The sequence below is a fragment of the Asterias rubens genome, chromosome 4, assembly GCF_902459465.1.
Source record: "Asterias rubens chromosome 4, eAstRub1.3, whole genome shotgun sequence".
NCBI classification, from domain to species: Eukaryota; Metazoa; Echinodermata; class Asteroidea; order Forcipulatida; family Asteriidae; genus Asterias; species Asterias rubens.
The window spans coordinates 2,409,644-2,426,665 of NC_047065.1; the positions used below are offsets into that span (position 1 = coordinate 2,409,644).

The 17,022-nt window shown below is 38.0% G+C and overlaps 1 protein-coding gene across 1 annotated transcript; it reads left to right on the forward strand.

The window, feature by feature from the left end:
• The first annotated feature begins 1,180 nt into the window (after positions 1-1,180).
• Positions 1,181-12,759, forward strand: LOC117289328 (transcriptional repressor scratch 2-like). Its single transcript, XM_033770405.1, has 2 exons — positions 1,181-1,924; positions 6,422-12,759. The coding sequence occupies exons 1-2, from the start codon at positions 1,795-1,797 to the stop codon at positions 7,222-7,224; spliced, it is 933 nt and encodes a 310-aa protein (XP_033626296.1). The 5' UTR covers positions 1,181-1,794; the 3' UTR covers positions 7,225-12,759.
• Positions 12,760-17,022: the final 4,263 nt, after the last annotated feature.

The window sequence follows — 17,022 nt, forward strand, 5'->3', positions numbered from 1 at the left end:
TTTTTCACAGTTATTCAATTCCTCTCCAAGGAACCATCCCCAGTTCCCGTTTCATCATTCAACCTAGTAATTATCCCAACGATCCAAGTTGGGGAAAGAAGACAAAAAACCTGATTGTAATTAACTGCACACCAAAACCAAGTACACTACAACATAGACTGCACAGTGGACATTCAGAACATAGAAACAACAATATTAATGCACACCATGGACCGTGTGCTGTCAATTACCTAATCGATCGGCCAATACGCATTTATTTACCCAGGCAGGTGTTTCTTGTCAGAGCCTTTTCCACCGATCTGCCGCCGTACATCTACGGCTTACACATACCCCCGTGAACGATCCAATCTTCCCATCCAAGTCTCTACTGCTCTTCACAACTCTATCCCCAAGTTCATATCATAATTATCGCCACCCAAAACCAGTAGAGATCTAAAGATTAGAATATTAAACACATTTTTTCTTCTTCAGCCAAGCACTGGATTATTAATGATTACTTCTTGTGGTTGGTACCATCTGTACTGTGTGAACTGACTTGACATTTTTTTTTCACTGCAAGTAAGAAATCTATGTGTGATTACACTTCGTCATTATTTGGCGTGTGATGTAGCGTCCCTCAATTAATTCACTGTGTAAGGATAATCGCATTAAGTCGTTCCATCCCTCTTCGTGGTGGCTACTCCTAAAATAGACTCCTCCCATTTATTTAAATGATCCTAAACCATCCAATAAGAGAATGTTCTTTGGGTTAACAGTGCAAGTGACGGCGCACGATTAGTCCGCTCCGTCCCTCGTTATGGCGGCTACTCCTAAATAGACTCCTCCCATTTATTTAAATGACATTTAAACTATCCATTATAGAGTGCGCTTTGGGTTTTGACAGTGCAAGTGACAGCGTGCTCTCTAACGGTAGCAACCCAGTATCGACGGGGTGGCAGACTCCTCCCAATTATTTAAATGGTCTTTAACCATCCAATAAAGGACTACGCTCGTGGTTGATTGACAGTGCACGTTACGGCGCGCGCTCTAACAGATAGCATCTCATTATCGACGGGGTGGCTGGCACGTGCCGATATGACGGCCCGCCGAGCAGCCAGCGATTTCTACCGTCATTGTTCCCCTCAAGTGCTATATAAGTATCGCTAGTACGAGCGACACATACTTTCAGTGAAATGCGAAATCAGCCTGTGCCATTTGTTGGTTCATAACAACGGATCTGTAGGTGGACAGAGGGGTGACACACGTTGCTGCACTATAGTTATCAGACGGTCAGCAAAGTTGCCAGTGACTCTATTTACTCAGAAGAGTGTTTCGTTTCAAAACTGACATTTCCCTAATGGGGACACAATCCCTTCTCAAGTCAACTGGTTGGGCCCTTTAAACTATAACCAGATACACTAGTAACAAGTCGCGTAGTAAAAAAATCCAAGCTCTACGGAATTGCATATGAGATACACTCGCTCTATGCGCAATATTATTTAGTATGTACCGATCCGCAACACTGCTGTCATTATTTTGAAGCGGTCGCTAATTTGAGCGCACGTTTCTCAAGGGGCCCGTGAGCTCGTTGATAGATTAGACCGGAGTAGAGTTGGATCTCACGAATCGGCACCTGCTCAGAGTACGGTGTGCAGAGAGCTACGACACACCATCCAATTTCTGTGTGTGTGCATCATCACAGGACAGCATCACTCACTTCTTGAACGTGTGGAGTAGAGAGACGCGACGTCTTATAGATTCATCTCCCATACTTATCATTGTGGGACTGGGTGCAGTCCGGATACTACCACCACCATGCCTCGTTCATTCCTCGTCAAGAAAACTAAGCACACCACCTCAGTGATTGCAAGGAACATTTCTATCGAGGCGTCGACTCCGATCTCACCGTCTCACTTTGGAGGAGTTAGTGTGCGTCTTAATAATGGTAAGTCTGGAGTCATCTTATCTTGAAACAGACAAACTTTCAGTTTGTGTATAGCATAGTATCTGTATCTCTGTATCTGTATCTTGAGCCGGCAAAGACAAAATTTGTCTAAAGACACATCACACCAGGTTAATGTAATGTGAAGCTTAATAGATGACAAGTTTGCATCGGGGATAAAGAATATGCATTTTGGTTTTTACCCTTACACCGATGTGTGTTAGCATTGTATACTCAGTACTTACCCGAGTTCTGTGAAAACAAATCACAGGCATACTACTCGGGTGTGATTCGAACCCACAACCTTTGCAATTCTAGAGCGCTGTCATACGTGGAGCTTTTGCTAGGATAGCGTCAGTGGTTGTTGAATATCTTAGATGCGTATTATATAAACATCTTCCATCATGTAGACATGACTCAATCCGTCCGCAGAAAACTTAACCAGGCCTAGAGGGTATTAAGTGCCAGTTTGTTTGGCACCGTAATGTAAATTTCTGATCAGGAGTTTTCTATGTGATTTCACCTCAGTCCATCTCACTTCTCTGCCCCTACCAGTTGTCGATTCTCCTAGCAGGTGAACCAACTCAATCCCACCCGCGAGCAAACAACATGACGCTCCAACCTTTTAAAGATGCTTTTCTTAGTTCTCACATCTCCCCCTTCTCTTCCCCAATATTGAATTGCTTCCTATTGCCCCGAAGAGAACAAAAAAAGCTCTCATCACTGGCGACAGAAATGAAGACCAATAAAGATTTGTCGGTGGACGGTGGGGGAAAGAGGGGATGTTATATATATATATATATATAAGACGATGAAAATCTGCCTAGGGTTACCATAAATGCATTCAACAAGTAGTCAACCCAATTATGCACAGCACGTAAGGGCACTACAGTGTTGTACAAGATGTGTGTATGTACATGTATATACACTTGCTTTGCATGCCAAGCGCAACCTTCAAGCGCAGTGTTTTTGTGACTGTGCATCCCGTACATTTAAGAGTAGAGAGCAGAGAGACGATGACAGATAAAGACGATGGCATATAAATAAGACGATGGGGCATCTTCGGATGTAATTTTGGCTCATTTGCAATAAGGCAGAATGCGCGTTGTGTATAGGGCGGCCCAGCGGGTAAACAACGCATACGCCATGACTTGAAACCAAAGTCCTATTCACACGATAGCAATTTAACTGTCGTCCCGTGCTATATTTTAGCATGGTTGTAAACATGTAGCAATGTTTGACAAGATTTTGCAAGAGAACTTGGACAGTAGAACAAATTGTTGTCCTTTCACATGAGGTATACATTTGGTAAAATTTAATTTCAAAAGCATGCTACAATTTAGTAAGGGACCCTCGCTAAATTGCTCTACGTGAAGTAAATACTTGTAGAATGGGTATCTCAAGTCAAACCCAAACAAAATGTGATCTTATTTAATGACACTGTTTGATATTTCAAAAATAACATACGCTATGCAATGACTTGGAATTATAAGTATGTAATTGTGTAGAAGGAATATTATTTCAAGTCATTCCCTTGTAAAATGTGATCATATTCAAATATTATGTTTGAAACTCCGAAAAATAACACACGCTATGCAATGACTTGAAACTAAGTAAACAAACGTGTAGAATGGGTTTTCTCAAGTCATTCCCAAGCAAAAGGTGATAATTTTCAATGGTGATGTTTGTAACTCCGAAACTAACATTTTATACGCTATGCAATGACTTGAAAGTATTATTAGACTGGGCACCACGAGTCATTTCCAAGCAAAAGGGTGGTCGTATTCAATGGCTAATATTGTAACTCCGAAAACCACCTAACACGCTATGCAATGAGTTGAATGAAACTAAATATATAGTAAACGTGATGGGTTTTTAAAATCTTTTCCAAGCAAAGAAATGTCCTCATACTCGAATCCAATGTTTGTAACTCCGACCTGAGATAAGTTTCTCATGATATGTCTGATGGTTTTCCTCTTCTCCTTTTCCACTTGTAGAGATTTGGCCTAGCATCCATTAGGGTGTTGACATTGGTCGGTAGTCGTGTCAGATAAAAGCCAGTGCGCGATACAGTGACGAATCGAGACTTAAGAAAGACTTGATTATTCTACCGTGGATTGTCAATTTATATGGCAGATGTCGCCCTATTTTTATTTTTTTAAAAACACCCAGCCTTCAATGACTTTTTTCTCTTCGTTCCATTTTATTCGGGGATAATTTTTAATTGAACCAAAGGGGGTCTATAGAAGACGAGAAATCACTCGGGTTTAAAAGGAGAAAGGAATATCGGCTCAGTAGCACTGGAGAGTGTGTTTTGTGATTCTGGGAAGGTTGAATTCCAGCTCGAGACAGATGGGCGAGGAGTTATATACTTATGAATTCATAAACAATTTTAGTGAGAAATTATCAACCATGATCATTTCTTGTGTATGTGGTAACGATTTGGCCTGTTGCATTTTGATGTATTCATTTTTGGTAAATTGTTATTGACGAGAACACAAGACATGTTGTCTTACATCTGTTAGAGAATATTTTGTCTTGAAAGAAAATATAAAATATTAATACAGTGGTCAATCCTGACCACTTCTTGTTTTCATGATAACGATTTGGCTTGGTGCATTTGGATGTATTCGTTTTTGGTAATATTTCATTGACAGAAAAAAATAAGAAAAGTTTTCTTACTTGTGTTAGAGTTTATTGTTTTGAAAGAAAGTCTAAAATTATAGTGGAAACATATCAATTATGACCACTTCTTGTTTAAGTGGTAAAGGTTTGGCTTGTTGCATTTTGCTGTATGCGTTTTGGTAATATTTCATTGACGAAAACATAAGGCATGTTTTCTAGTATATCAATTTGTCTTGAAAGAAAGTCTAAAAGAAACTTCACAGGACAAACCACAAATACCTTAAAGGTAGTTGTTTCTAAACTGTATCAGCATTCATCTTTAGAGACAAATTAGAAACATGTCATCCTGTTTGAGCCGATCTCAAATTTTCTCTTCAATTTCTTTATAAGAGGGAATTTATTTTTATCAATTTTAACGAGACAAATAATTGAGCACAAATACTTTGCAGCATAGTCGTATTCCCTTCGTTTGTTGAAAAAAAAATTGACCCTAAATAGACGAAAATGTTACGGCGGTATGCGGTCCCAATCTGAGTTGAACTACAATTGCTGTTATCCGTTTTTAGATTTTATGGATTTTAAAAATAATGGTTTTTTTTTTTTTTGCAAAGTGACCCCACCCACATCTTGACAAAAGGAGTTCCAAGATAAAGAGACACACTATGCGGTCGCAGCAACACGTTTTTTTTCCCCGTCACACAAACTGTCAGAGAAATAATGTCACATTTTAATCAAACACAATGACCCGGAACAAAACTGTAATTCCCAAGGAAAAAAAACCGCGGGACCCTGACAAGAAATTGTGCAGATGGCCGTTGATTTTAATGACAAGTCAAGAACTGCATCTATGTACTAACCGATAGCGGTAACTTACTTGATAACGAGAAATGGAGAGATGTTGAGGTTAAGTCATTTAGAATGGATTCACGATCAGTAGAAATACTCCAAAACCAAATGCATTCCAAGATTGTATAATGTATATTATTTGTAAGCATTAATAGAAACAAAGAATGCTTTATTTTAATGTCTGAGGGAACACAGAGAATACATGCAAATTATTTCCTGTGAACATTTTTCACCGGTAGTTTTTTTTTCCTCATACAAATGGCAAATGAAAAACTTGTGTTGTAAATTTGCTGATTATAAAGCGAACGCAATAACGTGTTACCGACAGTGCCTTACTATTCAAATTAAATTTTCATATGCGGTCTTTATTTTGAAATCTAGTGACATTTTGTTTTCAACTTGAAACGACCTATTCCAGTCGCAGTACGCAGAAGACCGCAGAATGTGGCACTATAAGATACTCCTTCCAAACAAGGTCAAATAAGATGTGCAAGAAATATCAAGGCTGAAGACAGTTCTCGAATATATGTTTTCGACTGCTGATGATTTTCACCCAAACAAAACCTGTTATTTTGCAACTTAAATCTTGTGAATATAATTTATATGGGATTGAGGCCTTTCATGGTGAGGTATCAATATATACTTGGTAAAATAACACAATTTACCTAGCAAGTCGATACACACATGGGGCCAATTTCATAGAGCTGCTTAAGCAAACAATTCGCTTAAGCACGAAAATAGCTCGCTTATTTTACACATGTTACTGGCCAAAATTTCATGCCGTATACATTGCTTGTGACTGGTATTTAGCTGTTGTTTACTTAGCATAACAATTGAGTGGAGTTTTGGCCGGTAAATTAATTTTACTAGGCAAGGATTTTTTTGCTTAAGCAAAATTTTGTGCTTAAGCAGCTCTATGAAATTGGGCCCAGGTGTTACCGCAAACCAAATATTAATATAATTTTTTGTTTTGTTCTCTTGCAACTTGGCATTGTAATGACTTTGTATCCTCTATTTTTTACCCAACAGGTTACATCCATGACATTATCCCATCACCCACAGCATCACCACCAGAAACACCCACACGTACAACCATCCTCGACGAAACGTCATCCGTTTGCGAATCAGCGTCCGTTTGCGAATCCTCATCCCTATGCGATTCGCCCATATCTGTGGACCTACTCGAGCAAGTGCAACAGCAACCGGGCCGTTTCCTGAGTCCACCGACCAGTCCCAATCAGGTATTTCTGTCGTATGATGCTTTCCTCGTAACAGATGGCCGATCGAGACGACGTAATGGGACCACACCAGTGGGTACCATCGATCCGAATCGGCCCAAGTACAGATGCAACGAGTGCGGTAAGGAGTACGCCACATCCAGCAATCTGTCACGACACAAACAAACACACCGAAGTCTGGAGAGCAACCTGGCCAAGAAGTGCGACCTGTGTAATAAAGTCTACGTCAGTATGCCCGCCCTGGCCATGCATGTGCTGACCCACAACCTCAAACACAAGTGCACGATGTGCAACAAATCCTTCAGTCGCCCCTGGCTGTTGCAGGGTCACATGCGATCACACACAGGGGAGAAACCATTTGGGTGCGCTCATTGTGGTAAAGCGTTCGCCGACCGATCAAACCTGAGGGCTCACATGCAAACACATTCGGCGTTTAAGAATTACAGATGTAAGAGATGTGACAAGACTTTCGCGCTTAAATCGTACCTGAATAAACATTATGAGTCTGCCTGTTTCAAGACAGACGAGATGGGATTGTTGCAGTGTTCGGATGACTGCGAAGATTTCCCGAAGAGTCCCGATTCATTGGCATAGGTACTGACACTGTGTGAAGAGCAAAATGCCGAATGAGGGCGGAACTTGCCGAACATTAACGAGTCGGCATCAACAAACAGTGAAAACTGAAAAATCGAACAAGTATTACTGAACTCTTCGTCAAGCCAAGTCCACTTTTTGACGGAATCTTGCCACTTCACAAAGTCATGTTCTTCAATTTTTATAAATTATTATAAAACACCTGCATGCACAAATAGTTTTCCAGTAACCGTATTTTCCTAAAACTACATGTTTTATAAAACTGTAGGGGGAGAGTTATATTGGGGTTTAAAGAGTAGTCTTCCAAAGTGTACACTAGTATCACGTCTACTAAAAAGCAATGACCTATTAGTCTCAAACACCATGTTTTCATTATTCTTTTTTTCAAGTCGGTGTTCATTTATTTTGTCATCATCAGTCGGTTGAGCCATGTAGAAATAATCGGAAGTAAATTAGACATTTTTTGTAAGGGTTGGACGTCAAGAAGTGATCTAGACTGCATTTCAAGTCGCTTCATTGCCCAGCCAAATTGTTCTATTACGTCTCATTGGACGTGAAGATCTCAATTCACGATTGCAAGGGGGTAGTCAGACGGAAGAAACAGTACCGTAGTCTCGTTTCCAGTATGTCTTCTTATTACAACACCGTCGCAATCATTTTCAGAAAAACCATGAGATTCAAAAATTCATTCGAGCTGAAAATAGTACAGTGTAGAATTACTGCAATATAATAGAGATTTTGTACTATTAGGGTTATATGAATACCCTTAACATTCCACAAGTGTATTAGATTTTTCTTTACACTACTTCACTAACAAATGAGCATATGGCTAATTGGAAATGGCAGGTTTGAAATTGGATTCGCGCCATATGAGAAAATGATGTATCTTTATCAATTGTGCGTCTGCCAACAATAGAAAGGATACAAAAAATCACGCTTAACACATGTCATTTATACCTACAAAATATTTTATTCATGTGTTATTTTGTTGAAAGTGCAATAGTTCAGTTTAAAATGTAAACCCCTCCATTGAACCGAGGCAGTAATAATTCGTAATTAAGGATTGTGTAGCCCGTTAATAATCAGGGCCCGAGTTAAAAGCACACACGATGTCATGTAAAACCCACTATTGAATTGATGCAGTAATAGTTCATGTCTACCCAATTGATGATTGTGTAGCCCATTCCTAATCGGGCCCCAAGTTAGAATAACACAAGCTAGAGAGTAACTGTGTACGTTTGAGGAATTTCTGTCGGCAGATGGCAAACGATTATAACCAAGGCAGCAATAACGCTCATGGAAGTAAATACAGTTCAATTTGTGTCATGATAAATTGTGTTCAGGAAAATTATGCACTGATTTAGAAGGAGGTTGTGGGATAATGGAGCTCTCAACAGCAGTTAGGTCACCACCTCATGTTTCATTTATTTATTTATTTATTTCTTTTATTTTATTCGAAATCCAACAGTGGATACTCGCCATAGGCATCATTTAAAAAATAGATGACGATTACAAAAGTACACAACATGTCCGAAATGTCTCATTTGGATTAATTTTGTTTTCACTCCCGATAATGGCCAGTATAAGAATTTATATTTTTTGTTTTCTGAAAGTTGTCTTGGATGTAGGACGATTTAAGTATTAATACATCTTTAGATGCTTTCCATTCAAAGAAATTATCAACAATATAAATGAACTTATCGTAAAGACACAATTGTTATCAGTATTTGAATGCACTACTGGCTTATCGTTGTCAGAAGACGGACTTGACTTTTCACAGATTTATTTTTTAACCTTCCTTTTTAACCATTTTAAAGATGTTTAGGCTGGGATGTGTGAGACACTCTGGTCCTGCCTTCTTCTGATCTTCTTAAAAGCAGGCAAAATGCCCACTCCCGTTTTTTATCTTGTCTTGACAATCATTTCAACGTATTATCTTTTTTTTTTAATGAAAAAGTTGACTTGAATTACTCCAAAGTTCTTAAATTATGACGATGACAATTTTGTTTCCACACTGAACTGATATTATGTTAATGGTTTCTCTCGGGCAATTACTATACCATGTAGAGATCATTGTTCACAAATAAACACAGAGTATCTAAACACACTCACTGGTGCCTGCCGCAAAATCACACTCTCACCACCAAACAACTCGAAATATAATTATAAACACTTGACAAGGATGGTCACTAAGTACATCAGTATTATCCTGTGATATTATTGACAATTATTTATAATCATTTCTACTCATCACACACGGCAAACACAAGCGTCACCGAGTAAGACTTGCAGTGTGTGTCAAGTCAACATGTGAACACGCTCTACGACAGCACTTTAACCGGGGTCCCTTGCTAAACTTTACCATGGTTGTAAAATGTTACAAGGATGACAATTGTTTACAAGGGAACTTGGACAGGAAATTTGTTTTTCGTCCTTTTTCACACAAAGTACAATTTTACAACCAACAATTTAGCAAGGGACCCTTGCTAATTTACTCTCGTGTGAAAGGGGCTTTATTTACATTAATTGCATCATATTTCCACATTCGGTTAATGCATATCAAGAGTCCTCTCTCGAATCTTAATAATGCCCGTTTCACACGAGAGCAATTTAGCGAGGGTCCCTTGCTAAATTGTAGCATGGTTGTAAAATATTAAAAAATGCACCTCGTGTGAAAGGACAATAATTTTTTTCTACTGTACAAGTTCTTGTCATACAGTGCTGCATTTTACAACCATGCTAAAAATTAAGCACGGTACCCCAGTTACATTGCTGTCGTGTGAATAGCACTTTACAAGTCTAGAATCACACTGGGGTATTAAGGGGGTAATTAAATAAAACTTAAGGGTTAAAATGAGATTGGGAAAAAGGAGTATCGCCTGGGATTTTGCTGATGTCAAGTTGGAACCATTATCTGCCTCGTACCCAACGCGCAAGCCGGTGTGATTATTACAGGCTGGCGGGGTTGGGTGATAGGGATAGCTTTACGTCGAATCGGAAATGAGTGAGATGTGTTGAATTTGACTTGGAGGGATTTTTGCGGCTAGCTGGGAGATCAAGCTTCGGCTGGGGTATATCAGTTTTTGCTCTGAGGATCCTTGATACCTCACCTGGAGACTAAAACTGAGACATGACAAATACTGCAATCAGGGTTAAAAAAAACTTACTAATTTAAAAGGAAATTTAGAAGACGAAAGAAGGGAAGACTAGTATTACTGGTATGCATTCATAACATCAAAATAATAATCCATCTGTTTTGTTTAGCCTAAAGAAAACAAGTTCATGTCAATTTGAGTCAAATAAAAAATAAAAACATCTAATTATTATTTCTCATACAGAATATTTCAGAAAATCAAAATACTATTAGCAACCCCCTCTAGGCTAAGTAGAATGGATGCAACTTACGGATGATAAATTGTTTTTTAATAGAGCATAGGTGCTGCAGGTTTGAGAAGCAGCCATGATATATTATGCACTGATTGGCAAGTGCCAAGTATAATCAACATCTGGTCTTTAGTTATCATGAGTGAAAAGTGATGAAAAACCAGCACTGGGCCAAATTTCATAGAGCTGCTTAAGACGAGTAGTTTGCTTACACATGTTGTGCTTAGCAGAAACTAGCAGGATTCTAGTCACAAATTGTGCACGTGAACATGGGATTTTGTACGTCAACCTTATTGTGGTAAGCATGTCTTTGTTTGGGCTTAGCTACTTTTGTGCTTACGCAGCTATATGAAACTGGGCTATGCGATAGAAAAAAAATGATTAACATCCTAAAATATTTATTGATTCATTGGGGATTCTTGATTCAACCAAATTGTGATAAATCAGTTCATGATATTATCAAATGTGAAGATTTATTTTTGTTTGTTTGTACTCATTAAGATATAAGTGGTATTCTTGAAATCGTTGATGTGGTTTATTTGGAACTTCATCACTTAATTACAAATGACAGTGCAATCGTCAATTAACACAACTTGTTTGTTATAAATGTGACCAATATACCTATAATATCGTTCAGATGGTATCCATCCAAGTTCCTATTTTTATTTTACTGAAATTTCTTACGGATGTATGTATTTTATTTATTACATTATGTCATGTATTGTTTGAACATTCCATATTTTCCGGAGTCAATTTGCATACACATACACAAACGTGCAGTCGTACACTGTGCAATATTTGTTTTGTTCTTTTACAATGATTGATGTTTTTTCTCTAACAATAAACCAGAGCTCAATTTAGAATAACCTCTTGCAAGAAAATGAATATGTTAATGAGGGAATATGCAGTATGGGTGAATATTTTTTTACAATAGATCTTGTGGCCACACTTCGGCAGTGACAGACCTTGTATTTCATCACTGTATAAATAATTCATATGGTAAATTATTGATTTGCTTTATTTGAGCAGGTTGGCGTAATTGAACTTTTGGAACTTTAATTATTCTACAGTTGGTGGAGTCTGTATCTGAACGACAAAACAAATTATTTGTGCACAGTTGTTGCTATAATATTTACTTCTGTTGTTGTTGTTGTTGTTGTTTTGGTCATTCCTCAGACTTGCATGATCCTTAAATTTGACGAAAACAATTTTTCCTGTCAAAATATTTTCTTATTTCACGACAGCAATTGTTTCATTCGATACTTAGTTTCACCATGTAGTTTTGATGTGTTATTTTTCCGAACTGTAATTTAAACAATGTGCAATACGAACAACGGTAGATATTCAATACCAAAAGATCAAAAACATATGTGTAATGTACATCCCAGAATTTCTAATTTTGAACACAGTAGACTAAATGTGCAATGGATTAAGCATTTTTAGCTCAAAATCAAAGTCTGTTTTAACATTTAGTTGTTGATTATGCACAACAGTTATTTTTCACTGATCACAGATGTATTTATGGAGAGAGGGGGGGGGGAGGTCTGGAACTAAAAAACCTCCATTACCTAATTGAAATTCAGACCTTGATCAAACAATATCAGCACGGACGAACTCTCGACTTCCCTGCGACAGATTAACGATACCCTTGTCATTATTTTCCCGCCCAAAATCCATCGACAGACTTTGTGTTCGCCTTCACCTTGCCTGGGTCAAAAATATGGTTTCACAATCAGTTGATAAACGCGGATTTGTTGCGTGAAGGTTGCCACGCATCCGAGACCTTCCCATCAAGTCTCGCCCCATTTCCGTCTCAAATGACTCCTACACAAGAAACGAACAATTTCTTTTGGGAAGATAAATCGAGGGCGCGTCTTCAAGACCGTGAAATTTGCCCTGATGTATAAAAAATATGCAAGGCCAAATTTGCATTTTGCGTACTACATGCTTTGTCCGTGCATAGTGGTATCCTTTATATGCAAACAATGTGTTGATGTATTTGCCTCGACTCTGTACAAAAACATGCACAGTCACAATTTGCATTATGAGCACTGCTATGATGATGGTATTTAAATGCACCGGACACTATTGGTAATTCCTCAAAATAATTGTTAACATAACAACTTACTTGGTAACAAGCAATAGAGAGCTGTTGATAGTAGAAAACATTGTGAGAAACGGCTCCCTCTGAAGAACATAGTTTTTGAGAAAGAGGTTATTTCTCACTCAAACCCTGAAGCCCTTTTTTAGGCATACAAAATTTATGCAACAAGGGTGTGTTTCCTGCCGTTATGCGCTCGTAACTTCGATGACCAATTGAGTCAAAGTGTTCACAGATTTATTTTATTTTATGCATATGTTGGGATACACCAAGTGAGGATACTGGTCTGTGACAATTACCAATAGTGTCCATGTTTTTAAGAATCAACAATGTGTTGATGTTAATGATGGCTATAGTATAGACAGTTTTGAAGAAAACAGGATACCTTAATATTTCATGATGAAGCTTTCTCATAAGTTGAGGCCAAGGTGTTTGTTTCGCCTTAACCCAAGAACAATGTCACTGATTGGACGACGTAGTCCACCCTTATCGAAAACCAACCAATGTGTGACCTTGTTACATCGTTGTTGATCAGTTAAAGAAGCGAGCCTCTAATCAGCAAATGGTTGTCTAAATTTTATTAGACATACAAAAAAATTGCAATATTTCCAAGGAAACATATTTTTATGGAAGCAATTTGTTCGGGATTTATTACTACTGTACTAAATGGTGTATTAACTAATTATCACATTGGTCAGTATAACATTTCATATACTTTCAGACATTTCTTTTTTTCGAATAATTCTTCAATAAGAAACACCTGCAATAACGAGTGTAAAATATTAAAGTAGATATTATTGTACAACTGTAAATAACCCAGAGTTTTTGAAATGCTTTACGGACCATGGCTTTTATAATAACCAAACTATAACGAGATGTAAATATTTGTTTTCATCAGCTGTATAACTATAGTGGTTGGATTTGTAAAGTCTTATTTCATTGTAATTTCAAAATATTTGTTATTGACCAAACAATACTAATTATGCACATTATTATTTAGTTGACCAAATTTAATTCACTAATGACCAAAATAATTTGAATGTTATCCCGTTGTGGTATTAAATAAAACCTTAGCTGGATAAGACAGCCTTTGGAAAAATTGAAACAAATATTGCAGTTCTCATTAATTTTGTTTTGAAATGTGTTTATAATTTTTGAGACTTTTTTTTCTGTCGTCGCTATTTAAAGGTTGTCAGCATAAAACTTACTTGGTAACAAGCAATGGAGAGCTCTGAAATATATAGACCATTATGAGACACGGCTCCCTCGATTAGAAGTAAAATTTCAGGCCGGAAGCCTTCCTTAGGCATCTGAAAGCACACACTTCGTGCAACAAGGTGTTTTTTCTTCCATTATTTTCTTGCAACTTCGACGACCAGTTGAGCCAACATTTTTACAGATTTGTTTTTTTGTGCAATATGTTTTGACACACCAAGTGAGAATACTGTGGCCAGTTCCTATCCGTCTATAAAAATCTATAAAACCAGACTCTCTCACTCTCCAACTCTATGCATTCCTATTTATCAAATTAGTAGCTATTTTTTAAGGTCATTTGAAAGTATGTATTTATATTATGTTGAGATTGAACTCAAGCTGAACACAATGACATATTACCCACTATACGTTTTGTAAAAATCAAACCACTTTTAAGGACAGTTAATAATAAACACAAATTTTAGGTAAGGACTTCGGTTATGGCGGACATAAATGAAATGGTCATTAGTGTTTCTAGTTGAGTCATCTATCACAAAGCTTTCATTGTTGCAGCAAAACACTTTTTATAAAAAGATGTAAGAAAGCTATAGGAGGTTTTTTTTTAGAAGATCGATCCGTCAAAGGAACTCGGCAAACTCTCACAGGAGAATATAAAACATTGGCTTAACGTTTATGATTATGAGTTGCACAAACCCAAGCATCTGTGATTCAGTAACTAGATGACAATAGTCATTGTGAAATAAGCGGTTAGCTTTTTAGTAGGATTCGAACCCACAATCTTGTGATTTTAAGATCCTTCAGTTTAACCACTGGATGTTACATGCCGAGTTGCCCATCTCGGGTCAAAGTTCGATGTCACTAATAACAATTATCACTACATCTTTACAAATAAAGTGCCTGTTCCAAGTCATTATATCACTGCTAACTGCTTGCTTGCTTGCTTGTCATGCTATCCAGTAGTCACATGGTTGAATCGATCCACCGTTAGTCACCGATGACACCTTTTTGTCCAGTCCCGTAATACCACCTTCCTTGTCCAAGACTCAAGTAACTTAACTAAAACACTGCTTCCCCATCCCGGTAGCCATGTTGCCTGCATCATCGACCCATCATAATAGAGGTCAATATACAAACAAAATTTGGTCACTGATGACACCTTTCTCCATCCCGTAATACCATCCTCCTATAGGCCAAGTCACTTATAGCAAAAACACTGCTAAGATCCCCATCCCGGTAGCCATGTTGCCTGCATCATCGACCCATCAGTTTATAGAGGTCACTGCAAGCATCTATCTTATCCAACACCTAGACCGTCTTCATGGGTCAAGTTACCCGACTCCTTAAGACTTACAGCTTGGGTTTACCCTCCTTGATCACCCGTAATAACACCATTCGCACATTGCATCCATTGGGCCGGTCTTAAAGCAGGAAGGGTTATTCAATCAATACAACGCTGCACAGTTGCCAGAGATGAAGTTGTTGTTTTAAAACCCGAACGCCGGAAGACAAAATTGACTTGATGTTATAAACTGACAAATGAGAACTTGTGTTTTAGATTTCAGATCAAAATTTGAGAATTACTAGGTTGTTTTAAGATGTTTATCTTGACTAAACTAAATGGAACTGACAGAGAGGCGATATTTTTGCATTTTAGTGAGATACCAATTGTTCAATTTTGCGTAATTATTATATCATTGCTTGGTTTATTTCAGAAATAAAAGCTGCACAGCTTTAAGGAGGCTGAACTGAGTTTTATTTTTAAATCTTTAAGACAAGTTAAAAAATATAAACATTAGAAATTGACAAAAAGTAGACAATTTAAAAACTGTACAAAAAATTGTGTATCTGATGAGAAAATAAAGTTACTGTTCGATTAAATGAGCGACACTAGGCGCCAATGGTTCATCAATATATCAAAGTGTGTGTTGATGTATTTCGTTATTTCACGCGCGATTCTTTTTCCTTTTTGACTTAATTTTCTTGCTCAATATGTACACTATAAAAATATTACCAATTACTGCATTAAGGTGTTTGTCTGTGATGTGATATATTTAACCACTGAGCTATAACAAAAAAGAAGGAGCGAGCAACCCATGTGATCATTATGCAGAATGTAATGAGGCACTTCTTTATTGACCTTTCAATTTTAAACGGATAGAAATGGAAATATTTGCATTTCCTGTAAACTGTGATTCCAATCATTAAGGCTGTCGTCTGTGATATTTTAAATAATTGAGCTATAAAAGTAGGAGTTTAAACTAATGTGATCATTCAGTGGTTTATGCAGGCTGCAATGAACCACTACTTTATGGACCAACACGTGGTGCATAATGAACTTTGAACCCTTTCAATTTAAACGGCTAGGAATTGGAAATATTGACATTTCTTATAAACTGTGATTTCAATCTGTGCAATAGACTCAACAGTGGTGATAGGTTGAGTAGCTGCTAACAGCGCCTATGGCCATTTATAACCCCTACAGGTTTCCAGTGTCAACATCACTCGTGTATAGTCACTGGCAATCAACTCATCTTCAAACCCAATCCATTCCACATAGCAACCAAGGAATGATTTTGAATTATATGCCATCCGTCCATCCAGCAAAAAAATAAATAAAAAAAAATCACATCTCCCTTCTTTCCCCTCGCGTTCTCCTTAAATAAATACTTCCAATCTAATTTGCGGTTCCGTGTTCGCTTGGCAGCCCCGATTTTATTTTACCCGCGCTGGGAAAATTGCCATCCCTAATCGACGCTGGACGGCCTCTCTCTCTCATAGCGCGGGAGAGCCAGCTGCTCCCGCTTGACAAATTTAAATTGAAACAGCAAACCGGCACAGCCCGGGCTCGTGTGAATAGCTACAGGTTAGTAGCTTAACAGGTAGTTTTTGGAACAGACGTGGGGATTGAGTCCTGCCTTCTCAACAATTTACATTATTCATGCGGCCTCTCTGCTTCAGCAATGGCACTTTCTCACCATGAATGACGGAGCATTTCCTATCTACAGATGGCTATGGCATGTGAACAGTAACGCGATAGCAAATTTCAGCATCGCAGTGTCGCTATAGCCTTCAATGCTTCGTACACACACACGCACTCC

Bases quoted from the DNA above. Each gene is read 5' to 3' on its own strand.
- LOC117289328 (XM_033770405.1), top strand. From the start codon at position 1,795: ATGCCTCGTTCATTCCTCGTCAAGAAAACTAAGCACACCACCTCAGTG. The intron at 1,925-6,421 runs GTAAGTCTGGAG...TTTACCCAACAG, and splicing joins TAGTGTGCGTCTTAATAATG to GTTACATCCATGACATTATC.